Source organism: Cryptomeria japonica, chromosome 4, assembly GCF_030272615.1.
Source record: "Cryptomeria japonica chromosome 4, Sugi_1.0, whole genome shotgun sequence".
NCBI lineage: Eukaryota > Viridiplantae > Streptophyta > Pinopsida > Cupressales > Cupressaceae > Cryptomeria > Cryptomeria japonica.
In genome coordinates this window covers 530,987,615-531,004,770 of record NC_081408.1, presented here as the reverse complement: position 1 = coordinate 531,004,770, position 17,156 = coordinate 530,987,615, and the positions used below count along the sequence as shown (strand labels likewise).

At 36.8% G+C, this 17,156-nt stretch overlaps 1 protein-coding gene across 1 annotated transcript; it reads right to left on the bottom strand.

The window, feature by feature from the left end:
- Positions 1 to 256: 256 nt before the first annotated feature.
- Positions 257 to 4,649, bottom strand: LOC131069051 (thermospermine synthase ACAULIS5). The gene is made up of 10 exons (XM_058004363.1): positions 2,421 to 4,649; positions 2,045 to 2,111; positions 1,865 to 1,959; positions 1,667 to 1,769; positions 1,490 to 1,578; positions 1,248 to 1,404; positions 1,069 to 1,144; positions 903 to 961; positions 666 to 802; positions 257 to 563 (listed from the first exon to the last, which is right to left on the bottom strand). The coding sequence occupies exons 1-10, from the start codon at positions 2,597 to 2,599 to the stop codon at positions 479 to 481; spliced, it is 1,047 nt and encodes a 348-aa protein (XP_057860346.1). The 5' UTR covers positions 2,600 to 4,649; the 3' UTR covers positions 257 to 478.
- Between the last annotated feature and the right edge of the window lie 12,507 nt (positions 4,650 to 17,156).

The following is a 17,156-nucleotide window of genomic DNA, read 5'->3' as shown; positions in this document are numbered from 1 at the left end:
TGGAGCAATTTGTGTCGCTCAAAATGATTTAAAAAGAATGCCCAAGAACATATTTTAAGTATAAAAATTCATCAGTAGCATTAAAAAACCATAATTGGTGGTAGCTTTGAGGAATCCCATTTGTACGCAGAATCCATTATTCCTCCTTAGAAAAAGTTGTGTAATGAATTGTTTTTTTGTTTCAGTGTTGCTTTGCCAAATACAACATGGACAAGGCATGCAGTAAAATAGATAAATATAAATTTGAGCCCAAAAGTACTCAACAGAATGATTACATCAAATAAATTTAAATAAATACAGCTGTTACTATACATTCCACTGTAAAGTATGTTCTCCATTTTCACAAATTACAGCAACAACAGGTCATCACTTTTGCAGTAATATCTAACGCCGTATTAGCTTTGGCAGGTGGCAGGAGAAAACTCCATTCCTGCTTATGCCGAGGAGACAAAACTGGTTTTTAAAGAGCCAAAGAAGATCAGTTGTGTAGCTTATGCGCTGCTCCATGCCCGTAAATATATCTCGCACTCTCCTCAGTATATACATGGCTTTCCTTAGCCAAGCTGAAAACAATACAGTGGAACATTGAATGCCAAACAAATTTGAATATGTAAAAATACAGAATTTGAGCTGCTGGTTTTAGTGTTTTAAACCCTAAAACTTACGCTTTGCGCACGCTCTTGCTCAAAATTGAAGCTCCGATGAATGTCTGGCCATCCAAATACCGCAGATCTCCTTCTGTACGCTGCTTAATTCTACTGTCGATTTCTTCGCTGGTTAATGTAAAGGGTTGGTCCGATGCCTGTTTATTTCATAGGCATAGCTATGGAGGTTAGAGTGGAAAGCAGATTTGAACCAGATGTTAAAGGTTTGTCAGAATTTAACAGAAGAAACTAACTAACCATGACCCATCCCCAGGTGTCGGCGAATGAAGGAATGTGTGCGGAGTAGGGCACGACATCTGTAAAATAAACAATGGCATCCATAGATTATTAACGAATCCACGTGGAGCAGTTTCTATTTTTAGAGGTATAATTTCTGATGTAACTGTAAAGGAAGTGCGCTTACATTTGAAAACGTGTCTCAGTGTATTGTAGATGCAAGAAAAAACCTGTGTATGACTCAGAACACCGGCAGGTCCCGCCTGTAAAATTAGAGAGATGAAATGAGGTTTCAATCCATACGGAATGTCATAATTTTCGACTATCGACAAAAAATTTGAGAAATGATCTATTGAGAGCAATTGCCTGAGTAACAAAAATGCCTCCGCGGCATAGTTTTGGCTTGACAACCCGTTCGTAAAAAGATTTGGTGTAAAGCTGGTAGCAAGGACCCCCTTCTATGGGGTCCGCTAGGTCTCCAATTATCACGTCAAAACATTCCACTCTCGTTTCGAGCTCCGCCCTGGACAAATAAATTCTTTTCCATATCAAGCAATTCGAAAAAATAATGTAATTTTGTCCTTGATTTGTGTGGAGCCCAAGCTTACCTGGCATCATTGATCACCAGATCAAGTCGGGAGCTGGAGAATGCCTCTTGATTAGCAGTTAAGTGTTTCTTGCAGAAATCCACAACTTCCTGTAAGGAAAACGTTACAGTAAGAAATTTTTATTTGAAGAGCATAAAATTGATTCGAAAATCGAAGTATCTTATGAATAATATTTACCTCGTCAATATCACACATAACGACTTTGTTGACAGTCTTGTGTCTGAGTATCTCCCTTGCCGTAGAGCCTTCGCCACCTCCCATGATGAAAGCGCTCTTGGGGCTGCAATAATAGAGTTATAAAGCAAATAATGAATTTTCATGGAAGCCTGTTGCTGCTGCTATTTTTATTGAATAAATAATGTATTTGTACTATACTTGGGATGGTGAAGCAGAGCCGGATGCACTAGAGATTCGTGGTATATAAACTCGTCCATTTCTGCGCTTTGTAACTTGCCATCTATAACAAGAATCTATAAATACACGAAAATGCCTTCTGTTAACAGATATTTTCTTGCGTGTAAAACAAATCTGTGAATACTTTGAGCAACTTCATACCTTGCCGAAAGCTTTTGTGTCGAGGAGAGCTATGTCTTGGTACTCGCTTACTCCTGTGTGCAAAATACTGTAAGTGAAACAACAAATATAATTAGCAGAGACATCTTGAAGCATTTAAACTTAATTCATGTAACTTATATTAAATTCCACAAGTAAAGAGAAGCCATTATGCAAATTGCTTTAAGGAACGGCAGTCGTTGCTGTTTGCTAAATCTTTTCAGAAATAAAGAAACGAGTAAGACTTTCTTTCGAAAACTAGATATTTGTTATCAAAGGGTTTAGTAGCATTTCAGCAAGAAAAGAATAAATAAATATTATTTATGCACTGTGTTCGACAGCATTTTAACAAGCAAAAGGACATTTTGCATTCACTGACCTGTTTAAAGCGAAACACCAGCGGAGATCATCGTCAACCTCTTCTTCGTACCAGCAGGAACGTCGGCGTCCATCACCGAAAGAACGCGCAGCCATTACTGTTCCATTACACTTGACGCTTTCGTGAACGCCGTTACCGTTGGCCGATTTACCGTTTGCATTCTCGCCGTTTTCACCCATGCTGTGGTGTGATCACGGTAAGGGCTTATTCTGTTGCCTTTAACTATGGATAAGTGTGCAGGCAGGCAGACGAATATTAACTGCAGAACAAGAGTAAGAGAAATGCTTGGCAGGCCGTGAAAAGCCAAAAGAGAAAGTTCTCGGCTCCAAAGTGAGGCGAATAAAAGGAGGAGAAAGCTGGCAATGAAGTAAGTAAAAGAGAATCACAGATGAAAAGACGCCAGGCAAGCGCGCGTTATATGGGAGTAGGAGGAGCCGAAATCGATGATATAATTCACAAGGATTGCGAGCGCAGGCAGGAAAAGGAGAGAGAGTGAAATAAAGAGCATGGATTTGCGGAATTAGAAGAAAAAAGAAATAAACATGCATCATAATACTTGCGTGGATGCCCGCGTGACACTCCTCTGTATAGTTATCATAATCTCCTCTTACTCCGCCATCGAGTATACACAAATACTCATAACTCATACACTATGACGACGACGCCGTTAATTTCTTCAAAAAAACAAAATCAAAAAATTTCTGTCAATCTTGACGCCAAATCTTTCTCGAACCCTTGCCCACAGACTTCCTGTTCCTTTCCGCTGTTCCGTAATCAGCCGACACAACTCTCCTTCCCTGAGAAACTGCTCGTATGTCTCGCTTTCCCAAGTGAATTTCTAGGACGGAACGAAGCCAAGATTATAGCGCAAATCAAATATTTTCCATTAAACATCCCTCCATCCGTCTCCTTCACCGTTAATGATGATGTGTCTGGCCTTCCATTCATTCTCCCGCATCATGACTCGCGCACGCTCTCTGATCGCTATTACCGAGAATCCTTCCTTCCATCCACATCTGCTCAATTACAATCTGCCGCCGTCAACTGCCGGACACATGCACTTCACTAAACCCCTGCCTTTGTACCTACTGCTCCATCAATCAATTACAATCCGTCTGCTCTTCTGTCAGTTGCCGCATACGATACGTCTGTATACCGACACCTCTGCTCAGGAGACACTGCGGGGACCGGTTTGCGAGGCGGGCCATGCATTTGCACGCACCTTCCTTTTTCTTTTCCTTCCGTGCGGGAAATTTGGAAAAAGCGCCGCTTCTTCTTCTGCTTAGCCCTCCCTTTTGCCTCTACCTTTGCACAGTCCCCCGCCCTGGCCGGGGGCCTGCCCTTTGCCCTTTCTTTCCCTTTTTTATGGCCGCCGATCATTCCATTTCGTCCATTATTTTATCGAACCAGGCAACGAACAAACTCCATTTGCCTGTCCGTTGTGCCGTGTGATGGGCATGATGGATTGTTCGCGTTAGTGTGTGCCACGTCGACCAGAGTTGTTGGGTGTAGTGGCATGCTTAATGCTTAAGTAGTGCTCTCGCGCGTGCTCCAATGCGCCTATCACTACTCCACCTACCTACTTATTCTCTCAAAACAAATTATATCACACGAACCAACAACAGAAAAGATTCATTCATTATTAAGCTCAGACGTAACATAAATGTGAGCCTCATCCAAACCCTAACCCTAACCCTAATCCTTAAGCCCACGGGAATTCTCTGCAGAAACAACGGCCTCTTCTTCTTCTTCCTCTTTTATCTTCTGCTACGGAATCCCGTACCCCCGTTCTCACTTCGCCCTTCCCCCGCGGCTTAAATTTAGGTTCCAAACTGCCATGCGAGAACGAGAACAGAGTTTTGCATGATTGATTTTGTTTTACTTTCCTGTCTTTCCTTAAGACTAAACAAAAGAAAATCACTTGTTGCTAAACTTTCAAACTTAGAATCATTGCATCGCTAAGCTTCTGTACTCTCTTAGAAATGCTGGTTTTTTATTTATTTTTCCATTATGATGAGAAATTGATTCTGTCAGTACTACTGATTGTCTTTTCCCAGTATTGCACTAGATTGAGAATGCTTGTTGTATCCTATGAAAATGATGATGGGAAGAATTGGGATGACCAGGAACTGGGCCTACATGGTAAAAACGGAATGCCGTTCAAAATTCGGAACCTACTTCGTAACCTTATTAAAATGGAAAGGATTTGAGGAGCTCTCATGGCTTCCCCGTTTTCTGTTTATTCATTGCTGTTTGCATTATTGTTTTAACGAATTTACTTAGTTCATCCGCCCACTGGTAGTTAGATGCCCAAGGGTTTCTTTCCGTTGGTATCCTTACAGGGGAGCAAATTTCCGTGGAGTGCTCTATGGTTAAAGAAAATGGGAACTAATGGCAAAACAAACGGCTTTTAAGAGGATTATTATATTGAGGCTTTCATTACTTTGTGTTAGAGGGCTTGATTTCACTTGTTTATTTATTTTGGTTTTGTTTTTATGTAATTATGATGTTTACTTTGATGGATTTTAGTAAGTAAGTTTATTGAATTTATCTCATGTTCATTGTTTATTTAATTCTCGTGGTTCAGTTATAACTCTAGTTTTTTACTTGTTTCTTTATCTTGATTAAAATTGTGGGTGTCATTTTTTTCTTTGTTTATTGAATTCTTGTGGTTTAGATGTAACTTAGTTTTTTACATGTTTTTTACCTTGATCAAAATTGTGGGTGTCATTTTGTTTGTAATGTCCCTTTTTAAAATGTAAAGATTAGATTACATGTTTTTTTTAATCTGTAAATCAAACTTAAACTTGACTTAATACAACTATAGGATGCTTTATTATAGATATGCACATGACTTTACATTAATTTTGTTTTCCAAAACAAGACTGATTTCTAAGTTTGTTTAGCAGTTTTTGGCTGCCACAAATGCCCTCAAATCTGCTCTAACAATTCTCCAAAGCATGTTGGAAAAAGCATACAAAATGCCCTTGTATTCTTTCCTCAAGAGGTCGACTCATCTTGCCTAGAAAAATGTTGGATAAATGAAGTTCCCTTTTATTCAAATATTTAAATCTCTTCTTTATGGACACCCATGTACTTTAAGTGTAAAGGAACATATAATATTTAAAAAACATACCTTTATGTGTCCCACTAAAGGTATTAAATAACAATAAAGTTAATAACTTAATTTTAACTTTATAATTCAACTTTATTGTTAAATAATAAATAACACCATCTCAAAAACACATCAGAATCGCTCACAACCTCATACAACATGTGCTAGAAAGGGGACATTACAAACAATATATGTGGTTATTAATAGAAATACAAATTTGTAACCACGCTTCTAAATTATGTACTCAAATCCTCTACAAAACACTTACAAAATGCTATTGAAAACATTGCAAATTGAAAGCATTAAGCACCAATACAACCTTTGGATGAGATTGCCCTTAGGAAACCTCTAGACCACTACCTTTGAGCCTCAATCCCCTTGATTTATCAACCTTTGAGATACCTCTTCATTGATTTATCAGTCTCTAAAGACATACAACATCAACTGGTTAGAATGAGCAAAATAGGATGCTCATGATGTGAAATCACTTCCAAAAATATATAGAAAGAACCCCTTACGATCACCTCTAGAAAAAATAAATAAAATAGCATCAATTTCTCTCCAAAATAGGCTCCTATTATGACTATCGGGTTGTCTCAAAAGTCTCTTCCATTAATATATGTCGTTTCTTTTTTGAGACTTCTTGTTACATAAATCAAAATGACACACATCCCACTATCCCAAGAATCCAAGTTTAATATTAGTTAATGATATTTTTAAAGACTTCTTCTCAACATAGGCCTCATAAAGAATTCCCATAACCATCTTTGGATTCTTGGCTAAAAACAAACTATAACTCTCACTATGACAAACCGTCATATAATATACCATTAATGCCTCTGTGTTGGCTCCATAATAATAAATTTAATATTTATTTTAACAAATGATTCAAATTGCATTGGGACATTATAAATATTAAATAAATAATCTTTTCCAATGTATCTCGTCATTTTTAGACAATAGGGGCTTACTATATCTGGCAAGTGGCTATTTTTTAAAATCGAACTAGACATTGTTTCTTGGTTATTATTCTTAGGGTTCAAATATACCTTGTTTTTTTACTTGTATGTCTACCTTGATCAAAATTATAGGTTTCATTTTGTTACTTGTTTATTTAATTCTTGTGGTTCAAATATAACTTAGTTTTTTTTACTTGTTCTCTTCCTTTATCAAAATTGTGGGTGTCATTTTGTCTTACAAATAGAAGTGTAGGTTCAATCATAGTCACCTTATTTAAATCCAAGATTTACATGTTTGCTAAGATAACTCACTTTTTAAAGTGGACTATTAATTGTCACCAAGAAAATGAAAACTTTCAATTTGATACCTAAGATTTCATATATTATAAACATGTCCTAAGGGGTTTAAGAGTGTTTTTTGTATGTTAATAGTGCGAGAATTTTTTGCATGAATATTTTGGATCATACGTAGTGATCCATCACCAAGATGCAAAAAAAATCACATAGTATAATATCTAGAAGCACCCTTCATTACTAATATAGACTGTTGAAATATTTTTCTCCTAACATTCTAATGCACTCATTCTTCACTGTAGATCATCTCACAACATAATTTATGTTCGAATTAGGAATTTCATTTACCTTACAATCCTAAAACTTGATTAATTATATTTAATTAAGTAAATAAATGATATACAATCTCTCTACATATTATAGTAGATTAAATCAAACGCCTATATGTAAAATCACAAAGTGAGATCTAGAATAGTGCTACAAAACTCTTACATAATCAACATATAGAAACACTCTTCATACCTAATATAGGCTATTAAAGTATTTTCTCTTAAATTTCTAATTCACTTATTCTATAAAAGAATTTAGCAATTTAATCCATTCTCCTATCAATCAGACCAAGAAGGAGTATTAACATTTTAGTTCCCAACGATATATGAAATGCATGCATGAGCACTCCCCTTCATAATCCAATCTGGATGTAGCTTACGGCAAAGAGAATGATTGGATGTCTCCCTATGTATTAATGCGCATGCATTCTCTAGCCCGCTCCTAAGTTAGCTCCTCTAAAGATTCATCTTCGACTGGATTTTTGATGATAAGACTTCGTATCACACTTTTACATAACTCCCTATTTATTCCTACAAACTAGAATAAGAGCCGTTTTACTCTACAATGTGGCTGGTGTGCATATCTAAATTGGTGACGTGGTTCATTTTCTCACCTACGCCTCTTCACATTCGCTTTCATTATGCTTCCACTATGAGTTTTCAACCAAATTGTAGGTATACCATTATATCATTTATAACTTAACCATCTTGTTGCTGATAAGCGATAGTGGGAACCTAATAGGAGAGAGAATTGTCGATTGATGCGATTCAATGCTTACATCACTCTTGTCGAAACAAGATTAAAGTGAAATACATGTACCCCCAAAACTTCATAATTATAAATGGATCAATATAAAATTATTAAATAAATAATATAAGAAAAAAAATGGGTTAATGACAAAGAGGGAGGGAGGGAGGGAGAGAACTAGAGAGGGGATAGATTGAGAGGTGAGGTATCGAGGGTGAGAGACAAGTTAAATACCTAGATGGGAGAGACGGGGGAGAGATAGATAGAGAGGTATAGAGAGGTGCCTAATGAGACATAGATGGAGAGGAGGAGAGGGAAGCAGGGAAAAACCTAAAAAGGGGAGAGAGGGAGAGAGAGAGGGGGGGGGTAGGAGGGAGAGGTGACAACCTCGACAATGGAGAGAGTAGGGGAGGGAGATATATATGAGGGTAATGTGTGTGTGTGTGTGTGTGTGTGTGTGTGTGTGTGTGTGTGAGAGAGAGAGAGAGAGAGAGAGAGAGAGAGAATCAATATTGACAATACCCTCAACCTTATATCATCAATCTTGCACACCAAACCCTATCTCGATTCGCTTAACCCTATACCTAAACCCTATATCATACTCTTTATTCCTTAAACTCTATACAAGGGAGGGAGAGGTGAAGACTAAGAGAGAGAGAGAGAGAGAGAGGAACAAAGAGAAAGTGAGGGATAAGGAGGGAGGGAGGGAGGGAGAGGTAGATAGGGAGTGATTGGGCAACCTAGAGAGGGGATAGATATAAAGGTGAGGGAAAGGGAGAATTTTTTTTTAAAAAAGAGAAAGACCTGGGTAAGGAGGCAAGGAGAGAGGTAGAGAGGGAGGTAAATAACTAGAGAGGGGAGAGATATAAGTTCTAGAGCCCAAGGAGAGAGGGAAATAAACTAAGGGGAGAGATAGAGTGAGAGAGATATGGGGGGAGAGAGGTAGAGAGGTAAAGATGGAGGGAAGGAGAGACCTATGGATGGGGAAAGAGAGGGTGGGAGGGAGAGGTAGTGATCGAGAGAATGGAGAGAGGGGAGAGAAACAATAAGAGAGGGGGAGAGATTAAGAGAGAGGGAGGGAGGGAGATAGCAACATATATGAGGGTAAGGAGGGAAGGTGAGGTAGAGAGAGGTAGAAAGAGATCATAGAAAGAGTGATAGAGATTGATCTATAGGTCTAGAGTGAGGAAAAGCTAATAAGAGCATGTTGATCACTTAAATTTGACTAAGTCTAAAATTTTATATGATCCTCTAAAAACTAAAATCTACATTATAACTCCTATAGAGCTGAAACCACTCTCAAACATCTTGCCAATATATACATGAATTATAACTTATACTTAATGTTATATTTCATGTATATTCTTCTTTGGGGGTGGGTATAACTTTTGTCCAAACTAGAACATTTGCCCATCCACAAAAACTACAATTTAACAATGCAAAACATTTGGTGAACGCCAAATTTGGCGCCAAATGTAAAAATTTCACTTTTCACATTTGGAATTTGGCACTTGTTAAATGTGAAAAATAAAAAAATTTAATTTGGCAAGAGCCATATTTGGTGCTCGCCAAATAGTTTGCGTTGAAAAATACCAACCCTTTGGGTTGGATTTTCCTTAGGCATCCAACTCGAAGCTTTGGACGACCATTTCATGCCAGTGATGTGTTTTTATGAAAAGATAAAAAGTGGTACCTTTTTGGGACCACAACTTGGTGCACTTACCCTGAAGATATTTTTTTTGAAGTACTTAAATGTGAACTTACATATCATATGCAAGGATAATTCTCAAAGCTCAAGATTAAATTAACTAGTCATTAACTGACTAAGCACATGCAGAAGGCTAAAGACTCAAAACTTCATCTTGGCATGGGGAAACATCTAAGAAACAATAGGGAAAGGTTACTAAGGTGATTAGGATTACACAAGACCATCTCTTAGGTTACAATACTCAAATAAATGAATCGGACCCCCCCAATAGGTCCTAGGTGTCACCATTGAGCTCTGGTGAAACCCTTATCACAAATAGACACCCATGACACCATCTTAACTCCATAAAAATCATCTCAAGTCACCTCAAAGGGTCCCATGATGTTTCTATCTTTTCAATGCATTCAAAACTAGGCCAAGATCTCGTGACCAGACTAGGAGATGACTATATCAACCTCAAACACTATACAAATCACATCTACGTTCATTTGAAAGCACCAATGGAAGTGTTTCTATAACATATCCATATAGAAATAAGAAATTATGAACATACAAGATCATATATTTTGTTAGATTCCAACATCAAAGCATGTAAAGTTCACTAACCCATATCAATTATGTTTCCATCACATCATTCTCCACCTGGAGTATTTTAATATACAAAAAATCAATGTTTACAAGGTTAATATAAATATACATTTGGTTTACATCAAGAATGAAAGAGTAATAAGATTACAAAGATAGTCACACAGTGCAAACAATCATACAAAGCATACAAGAGGGAGTAGTAGGCTCACACATGCTAATTATGGAGCAAGCACTCAACATGAACATCTCAACCAATAAGGATCATAATGCAACATCAAGATAAGAATAGGAGTCATAACCTCAATGCAATACAAATCACATACAAGGATACACTCAACAAGGAGGAATAACATCAAGTCATCAAGTATGAACCAACTCAATATTCAACACCTCAAGAATCCCATAGCATCATGGCCACATACAATTCTACCACGTGAATCCCAAAATGAAACATCACCAAAACAGAAGGCACATCATCTTCTGGGTGCTACTCATATCTATAAAGCTAGGTACATAGAGAGAAAGAGAGGGGAGTTTCATCACATAGCTCAAAGGGATGTCTCATGCAACTACAAGCATTCTCTCATACAGATGAGAATGACAATCATGCAAGAATCAACCCCTCTTGTGTGAGCATGCCACTTCAGGCAAGATCTAACGCCTACATGTATAGGTATGCATTCCCAAAACTTTTTTATCCTTGTACTAGCTCTCAAGGAAAGTTTGGGGCACCGATTATATTATTTAATTTTTTAACCCACCCCATGTTTTGATTAATGTTTCCAATTGGTTACTAAATTGCCCAATGAGTTACCCTAGCAAGCCCTTTGTGCTCTGACTCCCATTAGACACCACTAGAATCATTGGCCCTATTACCTACCCTAGGATAAATGAAATTCAAAACATAAAACCAATGAAAATTATTTCAATTCACAAAACCAAGTTCCTACATCAATTTGAGCCCAAAATCAACAAATACACTCAATTACAAAATATAATTCTACACATACACATCACATACTCAATTGGCCTCAATACCAAGAGAACAGATCCAATTCAATACCATTATCCCACAACCATATATTACAATAAAGCTATCGAAATTCACTCTTCATCAAAGGCTAGTTTGGACCAAAAACTAGCCATGGAGATCATTAACCTAAACAAAGAAATGGAAATTGAGAACAAATGCACAATTATGTGCAATAAATATGTAGGTATGTGCAACAAATGTGCAAGTCTATGCAACAAGTGCATAGATCTATGGAAAAAATGTGCAAGTCTATGCAACAAAAGTATAGGTACATGCAACAAATATGTAGACCTAGGCAACAAGTGTGCAGGCTTGCACTGACAAACCTCTAGAAGTTCAAACACTCAAAATGCTTAAATCAAAATTTGAGAAAACGTAGTGGTCTCTAACCACACGACATCACAAAAACTCATTCAAATTTCAATTTCACCAATCCAATAATAATTTGACAACATATACCCATACAAACCCATGTTTTCCAAGTTTCAAACATACAACTCATGTAGTCTATCAAATTATCAAATACAAATTGGGAAAAAAAAATTAAAATCTTCAACTAAACATTTAAAACAAACAAGAATCCATTTCATTAAGAAACAAAGGAGAAATATAAATTCCTATGTCAAAACTTGACCAAAAATTCAAATGTAAAATGTGATCCTCACATACCTGAAGAGGATGAATAAATCAGATCTCAAGTAGAGATCATCAAGATAATTCTTTTAAGCATCTACCCTAAAAAATCCAGCCAAGCAATCTCCCCAAATCAACAATTCAAATTCAAAGTGTAGGGTTTGAGAGCTCCAAAAATGGGAAATTAAAACTAAGTGTTTAAAATGAACTCCAATTACAAAAAAATAAACTCACTTTTCAAGTGAGGGATTAAATAATATAAAACCCAATTAAATTCAATTATCTAATAAACCCCAAAATGACCCTTATAATTATATCACACAATTCTCATCAAATCAAATAAATATAGGACATATTTTACAATTGGATGTTAAATCGATCCAACAATATTAAAATATCATTAATATAAACACATAAAGTGACAACAATTCACATATGATTGATTATGCACAAACAATATTTATAGGTCTTACACAAATATGCATTAGGGTAACCAGACATTATCAAATTGGTAAATGGAGGTGTAAACATATGCAATTAGTAAAATCATCCAAATTAGGAATGATTGCTAGGAGTCGATTCCCTATACCTACATCCATAACACAATAATATAATTGTACATGCATAATATAAAAAATACATATATAATCATTCCCAAATTAGAGTCACATAATAACATCGTTAGTAACATGATATCTCATCAAATAAATATAGCAATATAAAATTGAATATACTACTAAGAGGGTAAGTGCACAAAGATGGTGGTCAAAAAGGGGGGTATAAGTGGACACTTTTTTTTTCTGAAATCAGGTGAACCTGAACTTGGAGGCAAAATTTGAAAGACATCCACTCAAGATATGAAGATAATCAAAGAACAAATATTGTAGTCCTCTGAATCTAGTTTCCAAACTACTAAACTTTTTCAAAATTGGATAAGATTAAGGGGGTCAAATCCTTCGCGCACGAAAAATAGACCCTGATTTTTTCAGAAAAATATAACATAGTGTCTGATGTGCGCATCAAAAAAGTCATATTTAGATTTATTATTTTGACAAATCCTTTGGCATAAAGATATTTAGGAGTGAGCACTAGAAGATTTTTATTTTTTTGTAATTTTTTGTTGAGTATTTTTTTTTTTATGATTTTTCCGATTGAGCACATCCTGAAAAATTAGGTACCTATTCGTGCGCGAAGCATAAGTTACACTAAAAAAATCAAAAATGCAATTTTTTTTTTTAAATTGTAAAGAATCAAGTTCACTACAATAATATATAATTTTTTTAAAATTTGGATAATTATATCAAAAGTTATTAAAAAATTGGTGCACGTATGTCTGTGAGAACTATGGAGACACTGGTAAAAGAAATTCAATAATAATATGTTATTGTTGTTCAAATTTAAAAAAAATTATATGGTTAGAAAGCTCAAAAGATGGGTGAAAATATGGTGGAAATTTTAGAAATACCCACTTGATGATGTGTAAACCTGATGATGAAAAAGTCGAGAAACCAAGTTGATAAAATAAAACATGCCAAAAAGGAGGGAAATGGAGGGAAATCAAACTTCCAAACCGTAGCTTTGTCATCCAGGCCTATTTCCAAGCCTAAGCAAACAAAAGCATGTACGGGGTATATGGGTCGTATGGTCTCCTAAAGGGTTATATGGTATTCTATGACCTCTTAGGACACCATATGATCCCTTAGGTGTAATTAGAGGTCATATTGTTTCCTAAGAGGTCATATGGTGTCCTATGACCCCTTAGGACACCATATGACCCCTTAAGACACCATACGACCCATAACAACATCATATGGTGTCCTAAAGGGTCATAAGATGCCATATGACCCCTCAAGATACCATACGACCCATAACAACACCATATGGTACCCTAAAGGGTCATATGGTGTTCTATGACCCCTTCAGATACTATTTTGCATCATTATAGGTCCTATGGTGTTCTAATGGATCATATAGTGTCATATGACCCCTTAGGATACCTGTAGCGTCGTAAATTGTACGCACTTGCTAAAGTGGTACAATTTCACACCTAGTTTAGCACCCGCCTTGGCGCATTTTGCATTTTGCAATGCATTTCCCCTTTAGCACTTAATTAATTAAATTAATTAGGTCTAAGGTTCTATTTTATCATCTCCCACATCATAAAGTTGGGCCCTTTCAGTAAAGTGTGCCCCTTTCATTTTATTTCTTCCAATACATCAGTTAATCAAAAACCCTAATTAGGTCCTATTTTGAACCTGAGAGCTTGATTTCGGGGGCCAAAACATCTCGAAATCACCTGTAACTTCGGGATTCGCTCTAAAATCATCATATCCGACGGCCCTGAAAATTTGGTGAAAAGTTGTCAGGACCATGGTGCCCGGAGTGCACACGGTCCCGGACATTTTTCCCAAAATTTTAGGAGCGCGATCCAATCATAAAATAAAGCTTAACCCCAAGAAATCGGTGGGAGATTCAATCTCTAAGTCGGCCTAAAGTTGAAATTAAGACCTAGGGTTTCATATATAAGAGCTCTCTTTCTTCATTTGAAAGGATCCGAATTTTGGTTTCAGGGACCTTCTATGCAGCGAAAGAGCAGATCTTTGAAGACTTCAACAACATTCAACATCCATCCATCAAGCATTCATCAATTTCATTCATCCATTTAGGGCTTTGAAGACATTGAAGAGCAATAAGGGATCACCGACTAAAGATTGGCTTGTACCTCTCCCTTGGGGGTTGGGTATGATTTCATGTTGTTTTCATGTCTTTGCATAAGCCTAATTATATCATTTGTATTCATGCTTTAGATCACTTTGCATCTTGATTTGGAGCATTTACATTATCATTTACAAGCAATTAGGGTTTACTTTCTAGGTTGCTCTAGTTTGCTTACTTGCATTTTAGGATCTTGCACACACACAAGGTCTGCACACATACTACTTTTACAATACAACTTGGCTATTCGTGGAGGTGGAAATCACCAAAGCGGGGGTTTGACTAAGGCAAAACCCTATATAGCCGCCCAACACACCTTTTCAGATATAAGTGCAAATTTCGGGATTCGGATGACGCCGCAAGTTGCAGATTCGACGGAAGCAGACGGAAACCGAGCCCTGCACTAAATTTCAGGGCGAAAGACCAGGACAGGGGCATGGGGTGCCCTGGTCCTGCCAGGACAGGGGCGCTAGGTGCCCTAGTCCCTGGGACAGTGGCGCTGGGCGCCCTGGTCCCTTTGTCAGACAGCAAGTTTCAGACAGCTTTTCAGGTTGCAGAACAACAGTTTCAGGAGTAGTTTCAGGGGCAGAATCAAGACAGTGGGGCCTGCGTCCCCATCTCGAACATTTTCACTTAGATTTTAACTCTGGGTACGCATTTGCATTCTTGTCTTGTCCTTGTGTTTACAGCTTTCCATTGTTTAATCTCAATTCTGCAATTAGTTCATACTTGCACTTTGGGGTTAGGAATTGAACTTGCATCATTTTATCTTTCAATTACAACAAAGGAATAGAAACCCTAATAGGTAGCCCGTGGCTCTCTCTTCCACAAAAGGAAGTAGCCAATTGTGTGATACCTCTAGGCTCTTTCATATTCCATAATGTGTGTCAAAAGGTAGGATTAGGGCATGTTAGCCTAGTCTCGCTTTTTCTCCTACACATTTTGGTGAACCCGACGTGAATCTTATTATTGCTTTCTCTTGCATTACATTTGTTAGATCTAAATCTAGATTTAGTGCGTTTAATTTAAGTTTCATTTTCATAAAAAAAAAAAAAGAGAAAAAAAAAAAAAAAGAGGGAAAAGAAAGAGTGTTTCTTTGTTTCTTTGCATTGTGTGTTTAAGTTTTATGCAATTTTTATTTCAAAATGTTAGATTTTTATTTGCAAGATGTTCATATTTATGATGATGTATGCAATTATGTTGATCATGAGTATAGCCAAGATGAATTAGATGAAGCTTTAGATGAGTTTTTGAACCCTAAAGATACCAAACCTTCATTTTACCAAAAACTCATAAACATTGTTACTATGCCATTTCGTTGTGATGAGAAAGATAAGTCGAATGATTCCTCTCAAGGGTACATTCCTATCAACTCTTCCACTAAATCTAGTAACATGGTTGTTTTCAATGATCCCCTCTATGAAGAGATGTCTCCTTTTGAATCAAAAGATAAACCTTTTAATAGATATGATCATGCTTTGTTGGATGATGCCCTTGATGACTTTGTGGCTCCTAAAAAACACTCCCTTCATGAGGATCCTTTTGTGCAAGAAGATGACATTATCCCTACATTTCCTAGTGATGGCATTTCCTTTTCCAACAAAATTCCCACTAGAGATGATGAATTAATGATAAACGCTTACCCTTCTCCTAAAGTTGGTCTTACCCATAAGCATCCCTTAGAGAAAGAAGATGAAATAATAAGCAATTTCCTTAATTCTCTCTCCCCTAAAGATCATATTGAACATATTTTGAGGAAAGAAGATGAGTTTAACACATCTATTGATGCTCTCCCTCCTAAGGAAGAGGAATTAATAAACAATGTTATCTGCTCTCCCGAAATTGACAATACTTCAAACATTCCTTTCAACAACTTCACTATTTGGGATGAACCATTAGAAGAAGGTGTAGATTATTCTCTACCCCATGAGAGAACCCTAGCCAAAGGGGATGAAATCAAGATTGAAAACTCCCTTGATAGTTTCTCACCTTCCTTGAATCTCAATTATTCTCCCTCTAAAAATAAAGCATCTCCCTCTCCTCAACTTGGTTCTACTCATAAGGATACCCTAGTTCAAAGCAAGATGGTTAACATCTCTTTCAAAGATCTCCCTCTCAAAAGTGAGACTTTAGAGAGTAATGTTGATCCTTCTCCTAGAGAGTTTATTCCCCATGTATATCCTTTGATGATAGAGGATGATATGACCTTTCCTAGTATTACTCTTCCTACTAGAACATCAATGCCTACCCCTTGTTTCTCTCCTAAAATTGATTTAATCCATGATAAGATTTTAGTGCAAGAGAAGACTATCAATAATTCTTCCAACACTTTTGTTCATTTCTCTAAACCATCCTCAATCAATTTGATACATGTGAAAGAAACACCTAACAAACCTCTCTTCACTGTCCAAGGTGCTTGTCCTTCTCAAAATTCTCAACCTTTAAATAAGCCTATCTTAGTGGTTCAAGGTGGTTATGCTAATGATTCTTTTTGCACTCCTAAGAAACCTATTATTACTGTGCAAGGAGGTTATTCTACTAAGAGTCCTTATAGTTATGCCAAGCAACTGACTAGAGAGAGTTATAATGCGGTTGCTCATACCTATAACACAAG